The 23,799-nt window shown below is 38.4% G+C and overlaps 1 protein-coding gene across 3 annotated transcripts in view; it reads right to left on the bottom strand.

Annotated features, from left to right (window-relative positions):
- FNDC3A (fibronectin type III domain containing 3A) overlaps positions 1 to 23,799 on the bottom strand; it is a 231,509-nt gene that overhangs the window by 23,952 nt on the left and 183,758 nt on the right. For all 3 annotated transcript variants that reach the window (XM_055244290.2, XM_055244289.2, XM_055244291.2), the window contains 6 exons: positions 18,442 to 18,501; positions 16,984 to 17,122; positions 13,617 to 13,670; positions 11,160 to 11,284; positions 10,174 to 10,348; positions 7,086 to 7,172 (listed from right to left, as the gene is read on the bottom strand). In XM_055244290.2, the coding sequence (XP_055100265.1) occupies positions 7,086 to 7,172; positions 10,174 to 10,348; positions 11,160 to 11,284; positions 13,617 to 13,670; positions 16,984 to 17,122; positions 18,442 to 18,501 (640 nt within the window). The remainder of the gene's footprint in view (positions 1 to 7,085; positions 7,173 to 10,173; positions 10,349 to 11,159; positions 11,285 to 13,616; positions 13,671 to 16,983; positions 17,123 to 18,441; positions 18,502 to 23,799) is intronic.

Raw genomic sequence — 23,799 nt, 5'->3', positions numbered from 1 at the left:
ATAAGAATCAAAGGAACAAGCTATAATCTGGTGATTCTTCATGGGCTTTAGGCTTGCTTTGTTTCTTCTTTTAATATTCTTTGTGAGTTTAGAAAGAGGTCCACACATTCTCTGAATCTCCTTTCTTCAAAAGGTGAAGTCTAATCCCCCTTCCCTTGTGTGTGCGTTATACTTAATGACTCATTCTAACAAATAGAATACTGCAGAAATGACGGTGTGTAACTTCCCTATGGAAAAACTCATGTGGTGAGGAACTGAGGGTTCCTGGAGACAACCATGTGAGTGGACCTGAAAGCAGACTCCAGTCCCAGGAGAGCCTTGAGATGACTGCAACCCCAGCTGACATCTTGATTACAACCTCATAGAGACCGTGCATCAGAATTACCCAGTTAAGCTGGTTCTCAATTCCTGACCCACAGAAACTATAAGATAAGTTTGTTTTTTCAAGCTGCTAAATTTTGAGTAATTTGTTATAAAGCAATAGAGAAATATAATTCCAATCTAGGTATTATTCTATTATAGAAATGTAACTATACCTGTATTGTTACATTTTCTCCTCTACTGAACTTAAAGATCCTCAAGTCCAATATCAAACCATGATTTTTTCTTCTCTAAACCTGCCCCTCTTTTCCTCTCCCCACAGTAAAAAGCTCTACCATCTACCTAGTTGCTCAAGTCAAAAGTGTTAGAGACAAACTACCCCAAAAAAGCTTCTTGGTACTGCTGACACTCCCCTCAAACCTCTCCATGCCGCCCACCCCCCTCCCCCTTATGCTCAGCAACTCTTCTCGGAGCCGCCCACCTTTCCCTCTGAGCCCTTTTACATTTCTAAGCCCTTATCTAGGCGCCACAGTGAAGCCAGCAGACTTCACCTATCACCTTGCTGTGATAAGCAAATCCCAATTACAGGCCACTGGGACCACACAGGGGGAGGTCGTGGGAAGCAGAAACAAGTTTTACCTACACCTACCTGTAAGTTCCTTCATTTAGCTGCTACCACAAACGTCACAAGGTGATATACGGCAAAGTTAACCAACAAACGACCCCAGGGTCTCTCTCCCCAATATAAACCCCTCATTTTATAAGCTCAGGGCTTCCTCCTCTGTCTGTAGTGGAGCAGCCGGCAGGTTCAATAAACTTACTCGGCTGACTTTGGGTCTATTCTTCCTCTCGGCTGACCTTACAAAAAGGAGACATCCTTGATTCTTCTCTAAACCGCATCAAATCTCTTACTATATCTGGTTAACTTTACCTCCACTTCACTGTTCTTTATAACTATGACCACTTGAATGAAAGCCTCCTTTCTCCTATCTTTCCTGAGTGACTGTAATTATACCACTAGCTAGTTTCCCAGTGTACATTCTTGCCCTTGACCCCCAACTACTTTCTACACCACAGCCAGAGGGACTTTATCACTGCTTAGCTCAGAACCCTCTAATGGCTTCCCATCTTACTCAAAATAAAATCTAAATTCCACACCATGCCTACAAGGCCCTATGTGATTTCATCCTTAACTACCTCTTGAAACTCCACTGTAGGGTCTTTGTGCTAGCAGTTATTTCCTCGCTTGGAATGTTTTTCTGATTTTGACATGCTACTTCCTTGTTACTCAGATCTGTTTAAATGTCATTTCCAAGAAGACTTCCTTAACTACCCAGTCATTCTCTCTTACCCCATTCTGTTTTAATTAACCTGCATTGCACTTACCACAATCTGCTTATTTATTGTCCACTCCCCTCATCAGAATATCTGCTGTAGTCTTAGTGTTTAGAACAGTGCTTACCAGAGAGGAGATGCTCAACAGATACTGGTTGAATGAATGACTCACAGATGGGGACTATGATGCTATATAACACCACACACAAGGATATGAGTAAATCTACCACCCCAAATAAATCATAGAGCCCATCAGAACTCAGTAAAGTTTAGTCCAATTGTTCAATTTTGCTCAGGCTTCCTCAGTCCTCTCACAGTCACATGGATTTTCAGGATGTTTTCTTACTCTACTCCTTTATAAATGAGACTACAAATGGGTTTAGAACACTTCTCAATGTTGTGCACGGAATCCGCTTAAACTTTTTAACCAGAAGAGTCTTCCTAAAAACTATAAAGATTCATTTAATTATGTTTTTAAGGCTCTATATTTCAATATTGTCTCCTTTTACTGTAAAGCACCTTCTAGTCATAAAGGTAATTAAAGGTATAAAGTCAAAAAGATAATCTCCCCCCAACCAAATTTTACAAATAATCAAAATGTTCATTTAGTGCCTATCACATAAGGAGCACTGTGCTAGGAACCCTGTGTGAGCAGATCTTACCTTCAAGGAGTTTAGAATCTTCATGCATAAGATAAGCAATATGCGTATCAAAAGATTGGGGCAGGAGAAGAAAGATTACTAAGGCCTAAAATGGTTTAGGAAGGCTTTGAAAAGGGAAATGGAAGTGTTATGGAGTCTTCCTGGGCAATAGCAATCAAAGGGGAAGCTTGGCTAAGAGAAAAAACAGAAAGCACTGCACATAAGAGCACAAGTGAATAGTAAACAGTGAACTCTGCTCAGGGAGAGATGAGTAGTTAATCTGGTGAGGTAGCTGGTTCAAGTATGGACTGGAAGGTAGTACATTTTAAAAACGGAATGGAAATATAAAGAATCTTATATCAAACTAAGGAAATTGTTTCTTAGAGGGAAAGCTGTTTTTCAGAAAGATTAATCTAGGTATAGAAAAGAACCTGGACTGGAAGGTGAAAAAAGAGCCTGAAAGCAGTTATATACATAACATGTTTGAAGATTTAGTATTCTTCAAGACAGAAATGGCAGATGATGTAAGGCAAAAAGATGTATATCTAAGCAAGAGAGGGATACACCAAGAAGACCTAAGGACTTAGCTAGGGCACACTTAGGGAAGAAATGACACCAGACAAGATGAGAGGAAGAAAACATGACTATATACTATGTACTGTAACAGATGCTGACGTAAGTGAATTTCAAGGATGGAACATAAAAGTAGTTAATGGAGCCAGATACAAGCTGTTTTGATTTCTCTTTAGCTATAAAAAGACCTCAAAAAACAAGGAATAAGCTGAAAGTGAAAGTATCTAAAGGTTCTTAGCTCAAGATACCTTGACCTTTAGAAGGCTTGCTACATCCAAAGTGGGGATTGGAAAGAAAAAAAGAAAAAAAAAATCCCAGAAGGTTTTCTACTTGAAAAACTTTTTCAGAAAATTCAGGAAATTCAGTTTTCTAGTGGCCTAGGGTTATAGGACTGGCCACTCGGCTCTGAAGCCTTTGATCGCTTAAAAAAAAAATGTAGACACCAGGTCCTAGCCGAGCCTTCAGTGAACCATTCGATGAAATTAGAATTGCTTATAACTCTTAATTTTAAATAATTTTAAAGAATTCTGACTGCTTTGCTGTGCTTTAAAATTTTATTTTTGGCTGGGCGTGGTGGCTCATGCCTGTAATCCTAGTACTTTGGGAGGCTGAGGTGGGAGGATTGACTGAGTCCAGGAATTCAAGACCATCCTGGGCAACATACAAGACTATCTCTACAAAAAAATAAAAAATAAATAAAAAATAGCCAGGTGTGGTGGCTCATGCCTGTAGTCCCAGCTTACTCAGGAGGCTGAGGTGGGAGGAACCCTTGAGCTCAGGAGTTTGAGGCTGCAGTGAACTATGACTGTGCCAATGCACTCCAGCCTGGGTGATGGTGTGAGCTCCTGTCTCAAAATAAATAAATAAATAAATAAAATTTTATTTTCCTTCTTCTTTAACATTTAAATTTTGTCACTGTTCTAATCTTGTTTTAGTATTTCGGTTATCCCAGAATTGTCCTCAGTGTAGAACCTAGAGCTCTAGTATTTGGTAAACTTGGTCATATTAGTAGTTCATTTTACATTAATCATAATCTTATTGTTTCTTCAGAATAATAATATGCTACTTAGTCATTACTTCCTGGATTATTTTTTTTTGTAGTTTTTCTCGAAGTGTTCTAAGATCTCTCTTTAGTGTTCTAAGATCTCTCTAAAATATTAAGATTTTATTTTGATACGACTGTTTGAAAGAGTCTGCAATATCTAGCTAGAAAAGGAAGACCAAGACACAACAATAGGATTTAATGATTCAAAATGCCCTCAAGCTGAGTTCCCCGCACATGGCAGATTTAAAATAAGTGTCTGAACTCCTAGAACTTCATACAAGCATCATTTTCTACTTCCTGTTTTTTTCCTCCTCTAGATCAGCTGTTTCCAGATTTTGGCAAGGATCAGAATTACTTAGAAGTATACCACAACAGACTGCTAGGCCTCTGCCCCCCAAATTTCTGATTTAGTAGATGGGGGTGGGGAGGGGCGGGGCCAGAGAATTTACATTTCTAACAAGTTCTCAGGCGATACTGATAAACTGGCCTGCTGACCACTTTGAGAACTATTGCTCCACATCTTAATAAGCCAGAATATAGCCCCCTTCCTTTTATCCAGTGATGTTTAAAGAGGTGGCTTTCAAACATACTGTTTTCCCATCTCCAACCTCATTATCAGGGAGAATTTTGTACAACAGCCTACTGTCTCCTTGGAGATTCTGACTGTATACTTCTCCCTGCCCTGAAATTTGACAGTGACCACCATAGTGAAACACACTTTAATTAATTAGTTAATATTATTAAGAGATGGGGTCTTGCTCTGCTGCCTAGGCTGGAGTGCAGTGACACGATCATAGCTCACTACAGCCTTGAAATCCTGGGCTCATATGATCCTCCTGTCTCAGCCTCCGAAAGTGTTGGGATTATTACAAGCGTGAGCTACCATGCCTGGTGGCTTTTAAATAGAAAAAAAAAAAAAAAATTTTTTTTTTTTGAGACAGAATCTTGCTGTATTGCCCAGTCGGGAGTGCAGTGGCATAATCTTGGCTGACTGCAAACTTTGCCTCCCAGGTTCAAGCAGTTCTTGTGCCTCAGACTCCCGAGTAGTTGGGATTACAGGCGTGAGCCACCATGCCTGGCCTAAATAGAAATTTGATTAGCTTATAGTAGAATGCTAAGGAATTTAACACATATGTATATGTGTATCCATTTCAGTCCCTATAATACCATGGTGTTACATGGTAGTAGAATTTTAGGATTTTCATAAACTTAACAAATTACAAAGACATTAACAACTTCCTCTTTAGGAGACCTGTTGGAATGCTTCATTAATGAAGCAAAAATATACAATATCATCACAAAACTGGAATGGATGTGCCTATTTCTCAGGTATTTTATAAATCTTGTAAATATCAAAACCATATTTAGAAATTAAATTGACATAGCATTATTATAAGTTTTTAAAATGAAGCTAATAGCATAAAATAAAGCATAACAATTATTATGTACTAAATAATCAAATTTCCCATTGCTGAAGACTTAAGATTCTCAAGAAGTAATAAAATTTATCTTTGCTTTTTAATAGTGAAAACAATTTACAGCGGCTTTTATCATTTATTTGAAATGGTTTGATTAAATAAGCACTGGCAGGAAAATTTAAATGTTGAGTTTATCAACTAATGAGCAAAGTTTCTCACTGATGATGAAGGAAGTTAGAAATAAGGACAGGGGAAAACTAAAATTAACCTGTGGCACTGGATTAGAATTGAAGGTATCTGTTGTGAACTCATGATTTTTAAAAATACAGAGATATAGAAACACAGATATGTATCTGTGTTGTAATTGTCTATTTATGTATATACACGTGTATAAATATTTGTATATAAACTAAACATATACACACATATAGTTCCTAGCTCTGTCCATTGGGAGGGTGCCCAGGAGCAGTAAAACCTCTATGGCAATTAAGTATACTTAGTATCTAGATTTGATTCCTAAATATCACTGTCCATTAAAAGGATCCTGGTGCTTTGAGAAATGGCCAATTCCAGAGTTGAAGAAGGTAAAGTTTAAGATGAGACTAGAGTATCTTGTGCCAGAAAGTAAGGGCTCAAAGAATGACAGACATGTCAAAAGGATTCTGAAGCCAGCCTGTAGGGGATCCCAGATCTGGGACAATTTGAGCCTCATAATAATCAAAGTAACAAAATATAACCCATTTAACAGCCTTCCATGAGTATATACTGATATAAATGGGGAGAAGAGAAAGTCTTTCTTTCCTTACAGTATAATACCAACTAATGAATGTAGAAAAAATGGTAAAATTTTAAAAATCACCACTTGGCACCATCAATCATGGTAATAATTGATTTAGGCAAGTATCACCAATGGGTGTTAAAACTATGGATGAAAGTTTGATGAGGAACAAGATGCTCACAGGGTACACAGTATTTACAAAATACTTATTAATTACAAACAAAAAAGAATAACTTTACAGTTATTATAAATATGAGAAGAATATGGTAGATACAGGCTTTATCAAGTGACTACCAGTAATAAGACAAATTGAAATTATACATTACTTGATATGATACATTGAGAAAAATGTAGCATTATTTTCTGTGATATCCCTGCCAACAAAGCATACACTTAATATGTTCTAACATTCATATTTTAAAAGATGTTTGGTCACACTACACAAATAAAAGCCATATAAATTGGTTTTTGTTTTAAATATATAAAGTTTGAGAAGCACCACCATATAATAAACTAAAACAAAAAAGCTCACTAGAAAAGGTCAACATTATTTAAGATCTAAAACCAAAGGAGTGAAGTATATACTTGTCTTCAAAACAGTAACAATAGAGGCTGGATGCAGTGGCTCATGTCTGTAATCCCAGAACTCTAGGAGGCCAAGGCAGGAAGATCGCTTGAACCCAGGAGTTTGAGACCAGCCTAGGCAAGATGGTGAAACCTCGTCTCTACAAAATAAGTTAGCCAGGTGTGGTGGCATGCACCTGTGGTCTCAGCTGCTTGGGAAGCTGAGGTGGGAGGATGACTTGAGCCCAGGAGGTTGTGGCTGCAGTGAGCCATGATTGTGCCACTGCAGCAGCCTGGGTGACAGAGTAAGAGCCTGTCTCAAAAAACAAACAAACAGAAAACAAAGAACCCCACCACACCAGTAAGAACAGGCACAAGGAACAAATCTTTTAAGGGTTTTCAAAGCTTACCTTAAATTTATACTTAGTACTACGTCTGAGATTTTTCACTGTGTAGGCAAGATCTTCTCCATCATATTTAGGCTTAAAACCATACCCCTGGAAAAGGAAAAAACAAAGTCTTCATTCGATGTCTAACAATGGAAATATGGGCAATAATGAATATGTGAAAAGACCCGAGTTTCTCTTCATCTTCTACTATGTGCAATATGACTAATGCTCTGTTGAGTGGAATCCTCACCTTGATGCTTCTGTCTTCAGTGGGTAGACCCGGAAATGCTTATTGAACATTTGGTAGAAGATGAAGCAGACCACTTAGTCTCAGTAAATATAGTAGCCAAGAAAAGACGATCTTTGTGTTGAGGAAGAGTTTAGAGTTGGAGCCAATGGTAACTTCACCATCAGTAAGCTATCCCAAGAACAGAGATTTCCCAGAGACATTATGCAAGAGCTGAACAGAACTGTTAAGTAGTTAACATATTTAACTTGCCTTTAACACATAGCTGTTTAAGTAAATAATTGAAGGGTTAGTTGTGCTGGCAGGTGAGGATGTCACTTAGGTTTGGGATTGCTATTTCCAGCACCAGTGACAATGCTTTACAAATTTTCCGAGCGTTATCATTTTTTGAATTAAAAAAAATTGAGATATAATTCATATACCATAAAATTCACCATTTCAAAGTATAAAATCTAATGGCTTATAGTGTATTCACAAAGTTGTGCAACCCTCACCTAATTTCTAATTTCAGAAAAAGCCTGTCCTTTTTTGGGTAGCAGTCACTTCCCTCCTCCTATCTACTAACATACTTCCTGTCTCTATGGATTTGTCTATATCCATATAAATGGAATCATATAATATGGAGTTTTTTGTAACTGGGTTCTTTTATTTAGCATAATGTTTTCAAGGTTGATTCATGTTGTGGCATATACTGATACTCTTTTTATGGCTGAAAAATATTCCATCGTATGGATACACCACATTTTGTTTATCCATCTATCTGTTGATGGACGTTTGGGTTGTTTCCACTTTTTGACTATTATGAATAATGCTGCTATGAACATTTGTGTACAAATTTTTTGTATGAACATGTGTTTTCAGTTCTTTTGGGTATATACTTAGGGGTGGACCAATGCCATTTTTGACCCATATTCCTTCAAAGTAGCTCTGAAAATCTATGAACTATATATAGATTTAATAATAGAATACACCCTAACTCCTGGTCACCTAGCCTCTAGGTAACAGGATGTGAGTGATGCATAACTAGATTCAGGCTGTACTACAGTTTCACAGGAAACTTTTAAAATCTTCTGTGACACTTTGGGAAGCAGTGTATAAATACAGTTAGAGAAAGGCAGACACAATATTTCCTCATCTTTTAGAGCTGCTTAGTCAAGAAGGCTGTGGTGATCGTCCCCTCCTCATAGTTCCCCTAAAACAGATATAGTTAAAGTGTAGCCTATGTGGTTCCAAAGCACAGACAGACATATATACACACACACAAATAAAACAAAACCCCCTTCACATCAAAAGAAAAGACAGAGTTTTCAGGCTGGGCACAGTGGCTCAGTCTGTAATCTCAGCACTTTGGGAGGCTGAGGTGGGAGGACCGCTTGAGCCTAGGAGTGCGAGACCAGCCTAGGCAACATAGCGAAACTCTGTCACTACAAAAAATAAAGTTAGCCAGGCATGGTGGCATGTGCCTGTAGTCCCAGCTACTTGAAAGGCTGAGGTGAAAGGATTGCCTGAGCCCAGGAGTTCAAGGCTGAAGTGAACTGAGATTGTGCCACTGCACTCCAGCCTGGGCTACAGAGCAAGAGCTTGTCGCAAAAGAAAAAAAAGACTGAGTTCTCCATCGTGCCTAACTTCTCCCAAACAGTAACAAGCCAAGGCTTCAAAGGACTGGGAAATGAGCTAACTACTGTGGCAATATTTACTGTATTAGGAATGGCAATATTTATTGTATTAGGATTAATGCCACACTAAAATGTTTTTTTTTTCTGATTTTTAAAAAAATTATACTTTAAGTTCTGAGATACATGTGCAGAACATGCAGGTTTGTTACACAGGTATACATGTGCCATGGTGGTTTGCTGCACCCATCAACCCATCATCTACATTAGGTATTTCTCCTAATACTATCCCTCCCCTAACCCCCCACCCTCCAACAGGCACCGCTGTGTGATGTTCCCCTCCCTGTGTCCATGTGTTCTCATTGTTCAATTCCCACTTATGAGTGAGAACATGCAGTGTTTGGTTCTCTGTTCCTGTGTTAGTTTGCTGAGAATAATGGTTTCCAGCATAGCCTACCAACCAAAAAAAGCCCAGGACCAGATGGATTCACAGCTAAATTCTACCGGAGGTACAAAGAGGAGCTGGTACCATTCCTTCTGAAACTATTACAAACAATAGAAAAAGACGGACTCCTCCCTAACTCATTTTATGAGGCCAGCATCATCCTGATACCAAAACCTGGCAGAGTCACAACAAAAAATGAAAATTTCAGGCCGATATGCCTGATGAACATTGATGCAAAAATCCTCAATAAAATACTGGCAAATCGAATCCAGCAGCACATCAAAAAACCATGATCAAGTTGGCTTCATCCCTAGGAATGCAAGGCTGGTTCAGCATACGCAAATCAATAAATGTAATCCATCACATAAACAGAACCAATGACAAAAACCACATGATTATTTCGACAGATGCAGAAAAGGCCTTTGATAAAATTCAATACCCCTTCATGCCAAAAACTCTCAATAAACTAGGTACTGATGGAACGTATCTCAAAATAGTAAGAGCTGTTTATGACAAACCCACAGCCAATATACTGAATGTGCAAAAGCTGGAAGCATTCTCTTTGAAAACTGGCACAAGACAAGGATGCCCTCTTCTCCTATTCAACATAGTATTGGAAGTTCTGGCCAGGGCAATCAGACAAGAGAAAGAAATAAAGCATATTCAAATATGAAGAGAGGAAGTCAAATTGTCTCTGTTTGCAGATGACATGATTGTATATTTAGAAAACGCCATCGTCTTGGCCCAAAATCTTAAGCTGAAAATGTTTTAAATACACTATTTAAAATCCATATTTGCACTTACTGAAGTTTCTTCCTCCATCTCTAAAATGTAAGAAATTCCTTCATCTGATGGTGTTCCTGAGGGCTTACTCCACTGTAAGGATAACCAAGTAATTCCAGCCTTGGTTAATACAGGACTTGCTGGCATAGAAGGAGCACAGCCTGAGGTGTAATATAAGACTTCTTCACTAAAACCACTGTTGAAACAAATGGTTTTAAAAGGCATGAAAAAGTTATTTTTACAGTGAAAGAACAAGTTTGTGACAGATGTAATTTTTTTTGAAAATGACAAGTTTTGATAATGAATTATAATACAAATAATAGATCTTGGGTTTGATCTCTTTATGATAACCAGGTCAGATACCAAACAGTGAATTAGTGTTCTATTAAAAATGCAGTTTTGTTCAGATTTGTAAGCCTTTATATCATAATTTATCCAGTCAATGGAAAAATATATACATTACCTGATGGAAACAATAACACTCATGTATTGGTGTAAATGTTGTAACTTTTAAACACACTTTCATATAATGCCATTTATATAAAATAGAAAATGTGAGTTCTCAGTTGTGTAATTAAACGCACCTGCCCCTAAGGTGAGCCGAGCTATCTCTAGAACAAAAATAATTTCAATGACTCTTGAAAGATACTTGGCCTTTCTATTTAAATTGGGTATTTTAGATGTTCTTACAATTCACCGGACTTTAAACAAAATATTGTCATCACATATGCTGAGGAGAAAAGAAAAATCTCTTTGTCACATATGAAAATCTAATTTATATCTGAAAATCTTGGAAAGGTGTAAGTTTAATGTTTCCTGTGGTTCCTATGTAACTGAGATAATTCTCTTATAGCTTTTGCTAGACTGGTAACACATCTTAACCATATCAACAAAGAGATAAACTAAGCAGAATTTTTAATGAATAATTTGGACAGTAAATAATTATACAATTGAAGTTGACTTGATAATCTAAAAATATTTACATTCTTTTATAAAGTACACCTTACCTTGTACCATAGTCATTTCTGGCCGACAGTCTGAATTTACAGCCCATTGCTGGTGACAGTTTAGTAATTTTAAATTGTTTCTGTGAGCCCATGTAACACTGATAAAATTCTCCATTTCCTTTTCCCTACAAGAAATGGCTGATTATTATATACCATGTACATTACTGTAAAAAGATAGATCTGCATCAATTCCTTCTTGACAGTTACATATTAGCAAGTGTATACTAAAAGTCATGGATCTCAAGAGAAAGCTGAGATACAGCACATCTTTTATATGATATAGATCATCAAATGCAGAATTAAAATACCAGAGAGCAGGTATCTTTGTATAGCTTCTTGAATTAAGTACCATCTTTTAGCCAATGTTAAATCTCTGGCTTTAATAAAGGAAACTCTGCAGGTATGGACCCTACATCTCCACAGAAGACTACCAGTGGTAGAAATGGGGTGACGATCTTTGATAGCGTCAACTGGCGGTTTTTTTCAACCTATGGAAAGCTCTAAGCAAACAGTTTTAAGAAAAGGTCCTTATCCATGCCCAAACTTCCAACTAGATAGCTCATAAACTTCTTTAAATAAAACTTTTGGAGCTTCTACTGCTAACACTGAAAAAGTTCTAGCAGAGAGCATAGCCCAATTACAGGCAATAAGAGGGAGAGAGAAAAGTTAGGACAACTAAAGAGTTTTAGAAATTTCGAGTGGTAAATAAAACTGGTAAGTTTCACATTTGCCACCCATTTTTCTTTATTGTGTCGCTAGAGATAAAAGGGTAGTTAGGGTGACTTCTGCTTCAAAGAAAACCTGTAGACTGTACTTGACTGCTTTACTAAATGCTCTTTTTAGTTCTAATGTCGTTTAGTTGATTTGACTGAGTTTCTAGGTAGAAAATCGTATCATCTCTAAATAATGACAGTTTTGCCCCTGAGCCAGGCACCATGACTGTACTTTTTGCTTTGGTTTCAAGTCATACTGCCTTAAGTGTAACTTCTGAAATAATGTTAAATAAAGGTAGGGATAATTGGCAATCTTGACTTATTTCAGCTTTGCATAAAAATGCCTTTGTTTAGTGATGGTACAAAAATAACTATCAAATAAGAAATTACCTTTCTATTCCTAATCTGCTTTGAGTTTTAACTGAGATGAATGGTAATTTTTATCAAATACTCTTCCTTAATTTAGCAATACAGTTTTCTTCTAAATTAATGTGATATGTTAATACGTTTCCTAATTCTGAATTATCTTAGAATTTCCGGAATAAAATCTACTTGGTTGTGCTTTATTATTCTTTTAATATACTGCCGAATTCCCAACTTATGAATGGAATTTATTCCACTCCCTCTGGCCCCTCTTCTTAGCTTGGTACAAGCCATAGGGCAAGAGAGAACATGGTAACTGATAGTAAAAACAATGTACTAAACTAAGCTTGTCCAATCTGCGGCCCAAGGGCCACATGTGGCCCAGGACAGCTTTGAATGTGGCCCAACATAAATTTGTTAACTTTCTTAAAACATTATGAGATATTTTTGTGATTTTTTAAAAGCTCATTAGCTATTGTTAGTGTTAATGTAGGTTGGTGGAAAAGTAACTGCTGTTTTTGCCATTACTTTTAATGGCAAAAACAGCAACTACCTTTGCACAAATCTAGTATTTTGTGTGACCCAAGGAAGCCAAAAGATTGGACGCCCCTGTACTAAACGATGAAGTCCAGTATGCTTGCTGTGGTTGGCTGAGTCATGGCCACCATGAATATCCAGGTCCCAATCCCCTGAACCTGTGAATATGACCTTATATGGTAGAAGGGAATGTACAATGTGACTAAGAATCTCGAGATGGGAGCTTATCCTGGATTATCTGAATAGACCTAACATGGAATCATAAGTGTTCCTAAAAAAGGAAGACAAAGATTTGAAGACAGAGGAGGAAGAAGGTGATGTGATAATGGAAGCAAGGGGAGAAAAGGCAATGTGATGTGGCCACGAACCAAGTAATGAGGACAGCTTACAGAAGCTGGTCAAGGCAAGGAAACAGATTCTCCTCTAAAGTCCCTGGAGAGGGCCTGGCCATGCTGACACCTTGATTTTGGCCCAGAGAAACTCATTTTGGATTTCTGGCCTCCAGAAAAGTAAGAGAATAATGTACTGTTTTAATATCAGGTTTGGGGTAATTTGTTATAGTAGCCATAGGAAAGGAACACACTTGCCTTTAAGGCTGATGTGAAAAAAAAGTTCCTTTATCAAGGTAGTTACCTAAATAATAGTTTTGATGATGATTTATTGAAAATAGGGAAGTCAGGAATGTTTTCTAAAAACACCATCAATCCACTCATGCATCACACAAAATCATTCATACTTTTTTTGACAGAAGAATATACTTGATGATTAAAACAAACAAAAAAGTTATTTTTGCCTGAAGATATGCACATAATGTTAACCATTTAAAAAGATTCAATTTACTTACTTCATCCCATTCTAATACAAAGTTTTGGATTTTAGAACCATTGTCACTAGGTGCCTAAAACCAACACCAAAAAACAAAATGAAAACAAATTAGTACATTCATAAATGATACTGTGATAATCTAATATAAGGATCTAGTTTATGTGGCAGATGTTCTCTGTGACTTGGTCCTGCGAAAATGTTCATAAAAATACAAAAATATATGTATTGTATGCCCTATAATCCTTTCAAATTTAAGGAAAGAAATATCAGGAAAGAAAGCAAGAAGCTACTCAAGTCTTTCCAAACACTGAACAATCTCTTTTAGCAAGAACTATTAATAACTTGAAAAAGTCTTTAAAAAAACCATTTTGCTTTTCTTCCAGAGAGCTTTATCAGCTTTAAGTTTGTAGGATTGATCCTGTCATTTGTATTAAAACATACCTTACAAAATAAATGGAATATTGTATAAAATACCAGAGTGAAGAACCAGGGTGCTGAAAGGAGCTCTGAGAGGGCAGTGTCTTGGTCCTTGTTTCTAGACTCACTGTGCTGGTTACCTGAGACTGCTGACTCAGCAATCTGTTGCTATTTTAGGTGTAAAAGAATGCAGTCTCCCTTGGCATTTTACTTCAGTATTTAATCACTCTAAAAATCAAGAATTTCAACCTTACTTCCATCTGAATTTTCTTTCTACAATTTCGGCCCATTTCTTCTTTGCAGAACAAATGATCACCCCTATTCTTATTATAACTCCATATATTTGCAGACAATTAACTTTAAGACTCCTCTGGTCAAAATTAAACCATTTTAATTTTTGAAATGATGTTTTTTGGACTCTATCCAGTTTTTATATAATATTGCTAACTATGTAAATGGCAATCAAGGATCATTAAGTTTTTAATACAGACGAACATGGAGGTCTAAATTATTTGTTAAACACTAATACAGATCTTACATTAATTTTTTTTAATTATAATTTTAAACTGGTTAGTATGGCCAGAATTTGCTTGTAAGTTAGGGTAATATCTCACTGACTGGCAAGGCAATGGCAGTTAAAAATGAATATAATGTGAAAGGGGCAGAGAAAGAATCTTTGGGAAACTCCGGCTCTTATGATATAGAGGAAGAGAATCCAAAGAGAGAGATCAAAAGTCTCAGCAGGAAGTGAGGGGTATAAAAAGACATTTTCCAAGTGTTAATGACTCCAGATTGCTCTAGTCTAGTTGCTGAGGTCTCTCACACTTACTTGATTAATTTTTCTCTTTTTCTAGTGAGGCTATTAAAATGTCCACCTTAACCTGAGACCGATCCTCTAGCTTTTCTCCAAGTTAGAGGGGATATTATTAAGTATAAAGTGTAAAGTGTTTTACCTTATCTCATTTAGTCCTCAGATCAACTCTATGAAGTACTATTACCTGAACTTTACAAAAGAGAAAATGAGGGCTTCAAAGAACCAAATAAATCATCCCAGATCACAAAGTCATTAAAAGTAGAGCAGAACTGAATTTGTTCTATCTGCCCACAAAAATCAGTGTTCCTACCCAGCAGTATTCTAGGGGCTGAGAAGTAGATAGTCTGCCTTGGGGGACTGGCAATAAGACAGAAGAAGACCATCTTTAGTGAGCTTTTTGTCATCACCATGCTCTGGCAATTCTAAACAATGTCAGTTAATAAGATACCTCTCTCAACTGCTACCTCCCATGTTAACCCCCATAGGAATGCTTTTAGATTAGGTAAGGTAGCAGAGTCAAAAGACCAGATATTCAAGTCACTAAACTACTCTTAGTGACTTTTCTTCATTTTTAATATTAAATAACAATAGTTATTATGCTCATTATGTTCCAGACATTATACTATGGGCTATTTAGACGTTACCTGTTTAATCCTCCCGTCTCTGAGGTATATAATACTATCCTCCAATAACAGTGACAATGATATCTTTTTCCAACCATGTTGATTATTGTGTGTGTATATAGGGCCATTTCTAGAAGGGTTCAAACCTGGGAAACCTGTGCGGGTAATCTGAGGTACTACCACCTACATCTTATATAGGGATGTTAGGATATTGTTAAAGGCAGACATTTCAAAACTGTATTTTAATTATCTTCGAAATAAAGAACAGTTACCTACAGAAATCTTAACCTATATAAAGAACAATGGGCTGCTACCTCAACTGCTCTACTAAAGGAAAGGGTCTGAGCATATTCACAAATAAAATACTACTGTAAGTGACATGAAATAAAATTAATCATACTTTTTTATCACACATGAATATATGTATATATACACAGCTGCTTGACTTACATGTGTTAACAGTACTTTTTGACTACAAAAGTATCTAATATCCTCAGAAGAACTAGAAGCTAACAAGCTACAGAACAAGTAGTAAGCCCCACATTTTTAAAAGCTTTCAAAAGTAAGGCTAGCCCTGAGCTTGCTCTCGAAGCAAGGACAGATAATTACATCAAGAGGAATAGTTACATCTCACTGCAAACCAATGCTAACAGGAGTGGTACCCTATTCTAAGGGATGTTTTGAAATTTTGTGGGGGCTATTTCTGACCTGATCACAATAATGCAGGAGGGGAGGGTCTGGTGGTTATGGGGTGAAGATCAAGGGCGCCAATAGCCCTGCAGAATGCGGGACAATCAGTATGATGGGGAATTGTTCTCTTCCTCTAGGACTTTTGAATATCTATCAGAATTGAAGAACCAAATCCCATTTTATAAAGTATTTTTTGTATGGTTTTAACAGACACCAAGTTTTCCAACATGCAGTAACTGTGCAATCTGGGAAAGACTGCATTTAATTTGTTCAGAAATTTACTAAGTCCACACTATTTCAGAAAATTACATAATCAGTGACAATGTTGTCTGTGGTATTTGAATGACTAATTCTATGTATGGTATCTGTCCACTTCATTGTATCTTCTTGTGCAGCTGGGACCAAACGTTTATGAATTAAAATATATACTTTTCTATTGACAATAACTTTATTCCTCCTTTTAGGCAGCATATTGATTTATGAGTATAGTTATTATAAATCTAATTTTAGAATACAATTCAGAATATAAAGGCATCATGACAAAATATTACAAAAAGGAGTAATGGGTTAAGAATCACTGTTGTGAATCTCAATGTCATCACATGTGCAATGTGATAAGGACTGTTAATTACAAATCAATTGTTTTTGCTATATTTACATATAGTAAGAAAAACCAGTAACAGTGCTATTTTAAGATACATTAAACAGGCATTTGTGTCTTATATGTAAAGAGCAGGAACAAATTAGAGCTCTTTGTCTCCAGAAACAATTGAAACTTAATACTACCAGGGGAAACAAAGAAACACATGTCCAGTTGGAAACACCCTAAAGAATATCCTTACCTTCCATTGCAAAGTGAGTGAATTTTTGGTCCGATTGGCTATCCTTGGTGGATTAGGTGTATCAGGTTCACAGCTCAGGGTGGTAAAGATTTCAGCTTCTGAAGGAGTTCCCTTTATAGAATTATATTCTGCCTGGACTCTATGGTGATAAAATAAATAGTTTTACCTTTCAGAATCACTGTATCCTATTTTCAATCGTGTCACCTTTAAGTACTTGCAGATTAGGAAGGTGTCCACTAAAAGTTCTATCAAGAAAATATGACTATTAGAAGTAAAAGGTGACCCTTAAAAAAAAAAGGACAAGTTTTTTTTTTTCTTTTTTGCTGCAACCCAAAGAAATCATTTAAAATTGTGATATAACTGTGAGTGTGCATATATGTTCCTGAAACAATGTTCTCAACTATGGGGAATACACTGATGCTTTCTGTTCTATTTGATTCTATTTCTCTTTTTTAAAAAATGCTGAATATAACCCACAGAATTAAATTCTTGATTAAATGTGACTACAATCTACAGTTTGAAAAAGATTAGGTTGGACAATACTTTGAGTATACCCATAGGAAGTACACTTGAACACTTAGTATAACAGAAATAATCCCAACCACATATGCTCTTTTTAAAAATAGGGGTAATTAACTAAATGTGTTATATTACGCTTCAGCTGGGTAAGCCCTAGAGTCTATGAAATTTTAGTAAATTACACTAGAAGACCTGCATAGAGTAAAACATTATCTAAGTTCTTCCTATTAAATGTTGTGAAATTCTAGAGTCTTGGTATCCCAACCTCTAAAACAGGATGTAGTAAAAAAAAAGTGTAAACAAAATATTTATAATTATTTTATAAAAATTCCAAAAGTTGGGACAAGTTTCCAGTGCCAAACCAGATGCTACAGACATATTCTACAGATTCATGCCAAACCCAAAATTCTACAAACAGGATGATTAGCCCTTGACTGTAACATGAGTTAAATGTTTTTGTTTTTTGAAAAATTTTGATAACTTTACCAATAGAAAAATTGAAGTCTGCAAAGTTTTTTTTTTTTTTTTTTTTTTTTTTTTTTTGAGACAAGGTCTCACTCTGTAGCCCAGGCTGGAATACAATGGCACAATCATGGCTCACTGCAGTCTTAACCTCCTGGGCTCAAGCAATCCTCCCTCAGCCTTCCGAGTAGCTGATACCACAGGCCTGAACCACCATGCTTGACTACTTTTTGGATTTTTTTGTCGAGATGGGGTCTCACTATGTCGCTCAGACTGGTCTTGAACTCCTGGGCTCAAGAAATCCTCGTCTTGGCCACCCAAAGTGCTGGGATTACGGGCGCACTGTGCCCAGACCACAAAGTCTGTTTTTAATCCGAAATTAATGTTTAAATTATATACTAGATTTTTAAGAAAATAATTATTAAAAAAAAACCCTTATGCTGTACCATATAAAGGCAATCTGTAGGAATTCCTTACTTGGCATGGTAATCCGTGGCTGGCTTGAGATCATTTAAAGTGATATTTGTTTCTTCTCCTCTGGGGAAAAAAGGGTAGTATTTCAATATCTGGTAAATAAAGCATTTTCAACCAATGTACATTATATACACTATAGTTTAGAGTATTTTATGAAACTACTTCTTCCTTTACCAATTGTAACTGTATTCAGATTCCACCAATATGGAATTTGGCAGTTAGGATATGTACCAAACTTACATGTGTACCTGCATACTACTTTAAAACAGAAGGTAGTGCCAAGCAAATCAGCTGTGTAAGCCAGACTTTTTTTTTGGAGTGGAGTTAAGGAAGATATTTAGCTTACTGAAGAAACAAAACTATTATCAATTATTTAAAAATCCATTTTGCACAGTTAAAATAATAAAACATGTACTGTTGAAAGCAAAATTGCCAATTTTTTACAAGGAGTCTGCCACTATTTTATTTTATTAGAAAATAATGTGGAACTTCATTTAAAATGTTACACTTTGAACAGATTACCTAAGAGAGAACACTGGAATTAAACAGGAGTGACTGGAAACATGTAAAACAAGGAAGGAGAGGGAAGTAAGCCTGCTCGGCTGCAATCAGCTGGGAGCCTAGAAAGGTTCTCCAGTGTGGGCAAGGGTAAGTAAGTGACCCCCAGTGGTCCACATTCCCACCGTGGACTCCTGTATTCTAGTCATGGGAAAGACCCTAGACCCTTGTGGGCTGCAACTGACATAGGGAGATGCCTGGAGTTGTGCAAGGCATTGCTCAAGAGAGGGAGTTCACGCTGGGTCCTATACACTTCCCAAACCCTAAGCAGCTAGAACAAGGTATCATATTGAGAGCACAACCCCCAAAGACTGCATCCTGCCCACAAGCCCTACAGTCCCCACATCTCCACAAGTCTGGAGCCCCACTGACATTCCCTACCCACAGGCCCACCACTGTCACTGGCTGCTGCTTTCAGGACTAAAGCCTGAGCCATTGGCAAAGATCCTGCTGCCCCCAGCAGTGAAGCTAGTGCACATCTTCATGCACTCCAAGGACAAACTTCCCGTCTGCAGCAACTGCAGCTGTGGGCTGCTGCAGCTGGGACCAAAGCGCAAGTGAAGTGGGTATTCCCTAGCTGCCTGCATACAGCTGTTGCCACTAAAAGCCCTCCCTAATATCAGGTCTGCAGCATAGCCAATGCCGCCTCCACCTGAGGATTCTTCCTTGGGCCTGGGGGTCATCCCTACCCTGCCAACACAGTTAGCACCTACAAACACCACTGGAGGGCCTGAGGACAGGTCTTGGCTCTGTGCCCTCAGTGTTTGAGCACACTGTCTGGCAGGCCTGGGGACTACCCAGCCCAGTCCATCACCTGTGCCACACAACTGAGCACTCCTGGTGGCCTGAGATTGAGCCCACCCAACCTGCCTTTAATCACCGCAGCAGGCACCCATCTGCATGTACCACCTGTGGGCCTGGGGACTGGCTTGCCCAGCCTGTCACAGTCACCATCAACATCAGCATGGACTGCTTGGAACTCAGAGGTTAGTCCTGCCATTGCTAATGACATCACCCAAGCCATATCTGCTTCCCAGAGGCCCAAGAACCCACCTGCCCACCTGCCAGGCCCACTGCTGCCACTACTAGCACCTAAGCAAGCTGCCTAGAGGCCCAAGAATCAGCATGCCTGGATTTGCTAACACTGGTACTCATGTACAACACCTGGGGGCCCAAGGACAGGTACGCTTGGGCCTGCTGCTGCCCCTACTGAGGCCCGAGGACAGGCCCACCTCGCATCCCCATCCCCAGCAAAACTTCACTACAGCCTCCACTAACAACTGCACCCTAAGCCACTGTGGAAATCACAGACACCATAACACTGTTTACAGCAGAAGTTATATGAAGACTACACTTCTGCATGTACCCTGAATCAAAGCCAAAGTGCTCTACCCAACCAACACAATAGATGCATCTTCAGGAAAAAGTCCTCCCCTATGAAAGCAACCTCAAAAAACTGAAAGAAGTGACTGCTATACCAGATGCATGGATACTGACATAACGACACAAGAAATATGAAAAAGCAAGGCAATATGACACCTCCAAAGAAACATAATAATCCTCTAGCAACAGATTCCAATAAAAAACAAAAATTTAAGAAATCCCAGATAATAAATTTGAAATAATGATATTAAAGATGCTCAGCTGAAATATAAGAAAAAACAGAAAAGCAATACAAATAATTTAGAAAAACAATTTAGAATATAAGAAATTTACCAAAGAAACATAATTATAAGAAAGAACCAAACAGAAATTCTGGAACTGAAGAGTTCATTAAATGAAATACAAAATACATTTGAAATCATCAACAAAGGACTAGATAAAGCTGATGAAAGAATTCCAGAATGTGAAGTCAGGTCTTTGGAAATAATCCAGTGAGACAAAGACAAACTTCGGGAGGCCGAGGCAGGCGGATCACCTCAGGAGTTCAAGACCAGCCTGCCCAACAAGGCAAAACCCCGTTTCTACTAAAAATGCAAAAAATTAGCCAGCCGTGGTGGCAGGCACCTGTAATCCCAGCTACTTGGGAGGCTTAGGCAGGAGAACTGCTTGAACCTGGGAGGCAGAGGTTGCAGTGAGCCGAGTTCACGCCACAGCACTCCAGCCTGGGCAACAAGAGCAAAACTCCATCTCAAGGAAAAAAAAAAGAAGAATAAAAATGAATGAACAAAGCCTATGTGACATATGGGACACTATAAAGCAACCAAATATTTGAAGTTTTGGTATCCTAAATGGTGAAGAGAAAATAAAAGGGTTAGAAAACCTATTCAACAAAATAATAGCTGAAAACTTTCCAAGTCTAGCAAGAGATTTAGACATCCAGACACAGAAAGCTCAGAGTCAGATATGAAACAGATACAGATACAAAACAGATAGAATGCAAAAAGGTCTTCTGCATGAAATTATAGTCAAACTGTCAAAAGTAAAAAACAAAGAAAATTCTAAAGATAGCAAGAGAAAAGCATCTAGTCACCTATAAGGGAATTCTTATCAGACTAACAGGATTTCTCAAGCAGAAATCTTACAAACCAGCAGGGAATGGGATGATATATTCAAAGTGCTGAAAGAAAAACGGCTGTCAGTCAAGGATATATACCCAACAAAGTTGTGTTTCATAGAGGAAGGAGAAATAAGGTATTTTCCAGACAAGCAAAAGCTGAGGGAATGCATCACGACTACAGTAGTTCTGTAAGAAATGCTTGAGGGAGTCTTACACCTGGAACAAAGGGACAATATCTGCTGTCATGAAGACACATGAAAGTATAAAACTTACTGATAGAGCAAGCACACAAATGAGGAAGAAAAATAACTCAAATGTACCATTACAGAAAACCACCAAACCACAATGATAATAAGAAAGAATGAAACAAAGAACATAAAAACAACCAGATATCAACTAATAAAATGACAGGAATACATCCTCACATATCAATAGTAACTTTAAGGTAAATAGATTAAACTTTCTACTTAAGGAGGCTGATCCAAGATGGCCAAATAGGAACAGCTCCAGTCTACAGCTCCCAGCGTGTGCAACGCAGAAGATGGGTGATTTCCGCATTTCCAACTGAGGTACCAGGTTCATCTCACTGGGACTTGCTGGAAAGTGGGTGCAGCCCAAGGAGTGTGAGCCAAAGCAGGGCAGGGCATAGCCTCACGCGTGAAGTGCAAGGGGTCAGCAAATTCCTTTTCCTAGCCAAGGGAAGCCATGAAAGATGGTACCTGGAAAATCAGGACACTCCCACCCTAATACTGTGCTTTTCCAATGGTCTTATCAAATGGCACACCAGGAGATTATATCCAGGGCCTGGCATGGAGGGTTCCATGCCCACAGAGCCTTGCTTACTGCTAGCACAGTAGTCTGAGATCGAACTGCCAGGTGGCAGTGATGCTGGGGGAGGAGCATCCACCATTGCTGAGGCTTGAGTAGGTAAACAAAGCAGCTGGAAAGCTCGAACTGGGTGGAACCCACCGCAGCTCAAGGAGGCCTGCCTGCCTGCCTCTGTAGACTCCACCTCTGGGGGCAAGGCATAGCTGAACAAAAGACAGCAGAAACTTCTGCAGACTTAAACGTCCCTGTCTGACAGCTTTGAAGAGAGTAGTGGTTCTCCCAGCATGGAGTTTGAGATCTGAGAACGGACAGACTGCCTCCTCAAGTGGGTCCCAGACCCCTGAGTAGCCTAACTGGGAGACACCTCCCAGGAGGGGCCGATTGACACCTCATACAGCCGGGTGCCCCTCTGAGACGAAGCTTCCAGAGGAAGGATCAGGCAGCAATATTTGCTGTTCTGCAATATTTGCTATTCTGCAGCCTCCACTGGTGATACCTAGGAAAACAGCGTCTGGAGTGGACCTCCAGCAAAGTCCAACAGACCTGTAGCTGAGGGACCTGACCGTTAGAAAGAAAACTAACAAACAGGAAGGAAAAGCATCAACATCAACAAAAGGGACATCCACACCAAAACCCCATCTGTAGGTCACCATCATCAAAGACCAAAGGTAGATAAAACCACAAAGATGGGGAGAAACCAGAGCAGAAAAGATGAAAATTCTAAAAACCAGAGCACCCCTTCTCCTCCAAATATCACAGCTCCTTGCCAGCAACGGAACAAAGCAGGATGGAGAATGACTTTGACGAGTTGACAGAAGTAGACCTCAGAAAGTTGGTAATAATAAACTTCTCCAAGCTAAAGAAAGATGTTTGAACCCATCACAAGAAAGCTAAAAACCTTGAAAAAAGATTCGATGAATGGCTAACTAGAATATACAGCATAGAGAAGACCTTAAATGATCTGTTGGTGCTGAAAACCACGGCACGAGAACTACGTGACACACGCACAAACTTCAGTACCTGATTCGATCAAGTGGAAGAAAGGATATCAGTGACTGAAGAACAAATTAATGAAATGAAGTGAGAATATAAGTTTAGAGAAAAAAGAGTAAAAGGAAACTACGAAGGCTCCAAGAAATATGGGACTATGTGTAAAGACCAAATCTAGGTTTGACTGGTGTACCTAAAAGTGGCGGGGAGAATGGAACCAAGCTGGAAAATACTCTTCAGGATATTATCCAGGAGAACTTCCCCAACCTAGCAAGGCAGGCCAACATTCAAATTCAGGAAATACAGAGACCACCACAAAGATACTCTTGAAGAAGAGCAACCCCAAGACATATAACTGTCAGATTCACCAAAGTTGAAATGAAGGAAAAAATGGTAAGGGCAGCCAGAGAGAAAGGTCGGGTTACCCACAAAGGGAAGCCCATCAGACTAACAGTAGATCTCTCAGCAGAAACCCTACAAGCCAG

The sequence above is a fragment of the Symphalangus syndactylus genome, chromosome 15 (genome assembly GCF_028878055.3).
Source record: "Symphalangus syndactylus isolate Jambi chromosome 15, NHGRI_mSymSyn1-v2.1_pri, whole genome shotgun sequence".
NCBI lineage: Eukaryota > Metazoa > Chordata > Mammalia > Primates > Hylobatidae > Symphalangus > Symphalangus syndactylus.
The sequence above is the reverse complement of the archived record's forward strand: the minus strand, read 5'-3'. Positions and strand labels throughout refer to the sequence as shown.